General features: G+C 40.7%; 1 protein-coding gene across 2 annotated transcripts in view; it reads left to right on the top strand.

Moving 5' to 3' along the window:
• Window positions 1-5,684, top strand: part of CRIM1 (cysteine rich transmembrane BMP regulator 1 (chordin-like)) — a 204,026-nt gene that overhangs the window by 104,894 nt on the left and 93,448 nt on the right. The window contains exon 3 of one of the 2 annotated variants that reach the window (XM_015423434.1): window positions 3,650-3,892. The exons of the other annotated variant lie outside the window; for it this stretch is intronic. Coding sequence (XP_015278920.1) covers window positions 3,650-3,892 — 243 coding nt within the window. The remainder of the gene's footprint in view (window positions 1-3,649; window positions 3,893-5,684) is intronic. 2 annotated transcript variants of the gene reach the window in all.

Here is a 5,684-nt window from a genome sequence, read left to right as displayed (position 1 = left end):
ATATATATATGGTATCAGATTGATCTAATTTCTGTGCACTGAGGACAAGCAAGTCCTAGGTTACAAACAGAACTCTCCAATGCAAGAACAAGATGCATTTCTTCCTTTAGGAGGTGCGATTGTCAGAAGAAAATAAGAAAGTTTCAGTTTTGTTTTTGCATGTGGGAGGGTATTCTGTTTGTACTAATTGTTTGGATACACTATATTTTTAATATGCTAGTTATGATAATTTCATGCCAAGTAAAAATGTCCATACTCAAATTTTATGTTCCTAAAGTAACAGAATGACTTTCAATCTAGAAAAGACAAAAGAAATGTTAATGTAGCATTTTTTTCAATTTTTCCAAAAATTTCCATTTCCCCCCCGGTTTTTTTCCAAGCTTCAAAATTTCCGGAAATTTTACATCTCTAGCGGTAGTATAGACACCAGGGAGCAACATGACTGTGCGGTGAGGTGGGATAAGGGAGGTAAGTGTGATCATGATTATCCAGATCAAATATAATCTGGTTAGAACCGGAGCAGTTTAACCTGCTCTCGGCACGCTGTCTGACTGCACCCCATGGGTAGTATTTTCATGGATCTTCTGCCATCATGTCCTGCTTGATCCTAGATCAGGGGTGACCAAACTGAGGCCTGGAAGCCACACGCGGTCTTTCACACATAATGTGCGACTCCTGCTACAGTGGCTGGGGAAGCAAAGGGGAGGCATGCCTCCCCAATTGGTCTTCCCTTCCTCAGCCAGTGCAGAGAAGGAAAGCAACTTTAAATACATCCCCCACGCCCCCCCCCCCGCCAGGTGGCTTGAAGGCATTTGTCTCTTTAAATTCTTTTGCCAAGCTAGTCAGCATGGGGGCAGGGGGGGGGGCTTGGAGGACACATTTAACATTAAAGTTGCTTTCTTTCCACCTCTCCCTCCCCCATCTTTGCTTTCTTTCTACTTTATTTCTTTCCATCTTTCCTTCTCTCTCACTCTTTCTCCCCTCCCTCCCCAAGTTATCAATTTAATATTAATAAAAGCAGATTTGCATATTTTTCAATTAAAACGTGTGTAATATTTGTTCATGTCTTGCGGCTTTCAAACATCTGACATTTATTCTATGTGGCTTTTACGTTAAGCAAGTTTGGCCACCCGTGCCCTAGATGCTGAGAGGCGAATGGATGAGAGTAAAGACAGAAAAACTGTGTATGATTTGATACATGGATTTCTGTGAATGCACGGTATGCCCAAGAGCACGCTGCATTATCTTTAACAACAACATGACAGTATTTCCAAGTATATCAGTGCTGGCTGAAAATGTACTGTGCACTTAGCTCTCTAAAAATCTGGTCATGTATTGACACATTTGTTGCTAAAGTCTGCTGTGGTATATTTGTAAAATGGAATTTTTAATAGGGCGCATAAGTACATCCGTGTGTTGTAGGGAATGAAAGGCTGGAAAAGAGTATTTAATTGCATCCATCCAGGTCCTGAGATTCTGAGTCTAATGTATTATTTTAATAGTAATCCTTCTTGGCAATAAAGTAACTGTGGCAAAGATACTAGGAGCTTTCCACATGAGGACAGGCTTGCCTAGTTTTCCCATTACTTTTGTAGCTGCTGATACAGCAGTGGCATCAGGGCTTCCACATGGCTGGTTGCCTGGTAGTTTCCCTGCCTCAGCTTCCTGGCAGTGACCAACCCACCCCCCCACCACCAAGACTTTTCAGCATTTTAAAAAAGCAGCAGATCATGATGAATATTATTATATTAACATGATTAAGACAGACTATATAGTTTTCTGTGAATTTCCCTCTTTTTTAAAGAAAAGTCTCTAGTTCCTCTCATTTCAGAGATAAGCCTTTCTTTTTATAGCTCTGCAATGAAAAGGGCTAGAGATTTTTTAAAATAGAAGTTGATAATTCACAGAAAAATGATACCCATATTGTCATAATGTTACACTGATGACTTTCATTTACTGACCTAAAAAAACCTGGGGGCAGGCATAATAGCTGTTATGTGGGCAGGACTGGGAAAATCCAAGTTTTCCCACCCACGTGGCAGCCATCCAGGCTTTGTTGCAATCTTTCCCAAAGCTTCACAGAAAATAAAGTTTGGGAAACCCTGGAGAAATGCTGGGGGAAACCCTGGAGGTGCACTTCTCAACAGTATCAAACCTGGGGTAAATAAACCTAATCAACCAACAAAATATTCTTCTTAATGAAAAAATACTGTTTGGCTTTGTTAAACTGCTCAGAATGTGCAACAGCATTGTGCTGGTGGTAGCCAGTTTTCAGATGATTTGCAGATAACAGTGAGGCATGGAAATAATCACCTGAACCCTGGTCATTGTTGCTTATCTACTGTAATGCTTCAGGTAGCACCTTTAGTTGAATCTATCACCTGGTTGTAGAAGTACATTGTGACAGCTATTCAAACAACCCTCTATAACACATTTGTCATTGAAAGCCTTGTGTATTTTGGCAACATTGTTACTACACTTGGTAATACAAGCCCCATTGCTAAGAGTTCATATACCTGAATACCTTCCATTTTGATATGCCATCATGCATAACTTTCAAGACTGTCCTTTGGTCAATGTGTCACTATCTATGAAGATGAATCTATCCAGAAACCACTGGGAGAACACTTCCGTCAAGTGGGACATTATGTCAACAGCATGTATCATAACACCTTGTATACTGAATGCAAAGTTTTCATGCATTTCTCTCTGTTCCTGGCAGCCTCCTATAAACCCACAAAGTCAGGGCTCCATGCAGGTTCACGTTGGGTTGAGAAAGGACAGCGTGGTAGAATTGTCCCTTCTTGTTTTTCTGCAAGAACAGTTCCACTGAGGAAAGAGGTTGACTTTAATCCCCTTGGCTCTCCTCATTCCAGCCCAGCAAACCCACCTGGCTGTGACTCTAGGAGTGATTTTCCCAGGGGTCCATAAACATTGCAGGAACAGAGAGGAATGTGGGAAAGCACCATTTGCCTTCTGTGCACAGGTATTTTTTAAAGAATTGATTTCTTTATTCTATAAGTGTTTAGGGAGTTTGTGGCAGCACAGTGTTTTTGTAACAAACTTATAGACCTCTTGGACTATATAAGAACCGCAAATCAAAGTAAAACTTCTTTAGTATAGTGGTTCAATCATGCTGTTATATTCAATGTATGCTTTGAGCAGTTACCAGAATGGATGAGTAAGCCTAGATCCCACTAATATTAACGTGGCTCTGTGTCTGCTAGCAAGATCATTACTTTCTCCTGTACACATAAATTAAACCCAAAATATATGATCACACATATGTATCTGGTGCACTTCTTGCTTCTCATGAAGCAAACTTACAATAGTATGTATCTGGTGCACTTCTTGCTTCTCATAAAACAAACTCTTACAATACAATCCTGAGCAGAGTTACTTACTTCTAAGCCCTTTGGCTTCAACAGACTTAGTAATGCTGACAAAAAGAAAATCAGTGACAAGATTTTTGTTGCAAATTATAAGCGGAGTTAACAGCTTTCTATTATTTGCCCTGGAAGATACTGAACACGGTTTCTAATGACATATATCTTTTCTGTATGGCAGATGTCCAAACTACTGTGGAGTTTTACCTATCAGACAGCATATTACAGGCACTCACACCAGCTGATTTCTATCTTGTTTTCAGAAGAAAAGCCTGACTGTTCCAAGGCCCGTTGTGAAGTACAGTTTTCTCCTCGCTGTCCAGAAGATTCCATTTTGATTGAAGGCTATGCTCCACCTGGTGAATGCTGTCCTCTCCCAAGCCGCTGTGTGTGCAATCCTACGGGGTGTTTGAGGAAAGTTTGCCAGCCTGGCTATTTGAATATATTGGTTTCTAAAGCATCAGGCAAACCAGGGGAATGCTGTGACTTTTATGAATGTAAACCAGGTAATGTGTAGCATTCACACACACACCCTTCTCAATTTTCTCAGTGTTTACACCAAAAAATTTATGTATTCATTTCTTTACATTATTTATAGTCTACATTTCTCACTGGGACACAAGGTGGATTACACAGAGTGAGTCAATACAATCAGCGGAATGGGACATTCAGTAAATAATGAAATGGGATTTGGGTTGTAGAACCAACAAGAAATCTAAAAAATGGAACTGAAACTAAGCATATATGTGAACATGACACATAAAATGATGCAAGATTACATAGAAGGATCCAATTTACAGCAAACTATACACAGTATTATAGACTACAGTTCTAATATTTTGTCCAAGTAACTTAATGGATCATTTTGTAGAGTGCTGTCCTGCTGCCCACATAGAAAAACCCTCTTGAATAATTCCATTTTGCATAGTTTGCAGAATGCCTTCCTAACCTCCTCAGGCAGGCCATTCCACAAGGTAGGGGCCACAACAGAGTTGATGTTGGAGTTTTTAAAAATTTTATTTGGTAATACATATACATTTATTACACAAGTGTAAGTACACCATCAGAACCTCCAAATTTTAACAAAAGGAAAAAAAGAAAAAGAAAATATAGGGTTAAGCCAACATTAGGAAAAATCATATCTTTGTAAACTGGATTATTCAAAACAATAGAAGAAGAAGAAATTGGATTTATACCCCACCTTCACTCGGAGTCTCAGAGCGGCTTACAAACTCCTTTCCCTTCCCCTCCCCACAACAGACACCCTGTGAGGTAGGTGGGGCTGAGAGAACTCTGACAGAAACTGATCTTTTCAAGGACAGCTCTTGACAGAACTATGGTTTGCCCAAGAACATCCAGCAGCTGCAAGTGGAGGAGTGGGGAATCAAACCCGGTTCTCCCAGATTAGAGTCCGCACACTTAACCACTACACCAATTTCAGACAGAAATTGGATAGTGCCAACAGTAAACTTTGCCATAATAAAATAAGACCATATATGATTAAACCAAGTATCATTGTGGGGTAGAATAGAATTTTTCCAGTAAGTGGCAACAGTATTTCTCGCTGTGGAAAGTAAAATGGAAATTAACCCATTATGTTTTTTGTTACCTACAAGGGGGGGTTGATATTCCAAAACCTCAGGTAGAAAAATTAGTTTTACACCCGTAATTAACAAAATACGTTGATGAACCTGTTTCCAAAAGAACACCATGATTGTGCAAGACCACCATATGTATGGGCAGTTGTTGATTTCACCCATTTGCTGGTTGGTGCCTGCAAAAGGCCCTGTTCAGATGAGTGAAGTTATTGTAGAGAGAGACGGTCTTTCATATATGAGGATCCAAGGATGAAATATCCATGATATTGTTAGTCTTGTTGGCAGCATTCAGCACAGTTGATCATTTGATCCTGGTCAGCCATCTAGCCTCACTTAGGGGTGCAGGGCATTGCCTTATCTTGCTTCATCTCATTCATCCAGGGATGCATAGAGAGGGTAACCATTGGTGACAGGACTTCAACCAGACACCCACTAGACTGGGGTTCCAAAGGGTTTGATGCTGTCTCCAATGTTGTTTAATATTTATATGGTCCCTCTAGCAGACCTCATCATGAGGTTTGGTATCAGGTGCCATCAGTATGTGGATGACACCCAGCTCTTCCTCCTGCTGGATGAACAGCCTGAGGAGGCCCTCTTGGCCCTGACTGTCTGAATGCCATGGTTGCGTGGTTGAGGCAGAGCTATCCGAAGCTGAATCCAACTAAGACTGAAGTCATGTGGTGGTGGGGGATGGTCCCGG

This window comes from Gekko japonicus, unplaced genomic scaffold (genome assembly GCF_001447785.1).
Source record: "Gekko japonicus isolate JY-2015 unplaced genomic scaffold, Gekko_japonicus_V1.1 scaffold574, whole genome shotgun sequence".
Lineage (NCBI taxonomy): Eukaryota > Metazoa > Chordata > Lepidosauria > Squamata > Gekkonidae > Gekko > Gekko japonicus.
This window is presented reverse-complemented; position numbering and strand designations above follow the sequence as displayed.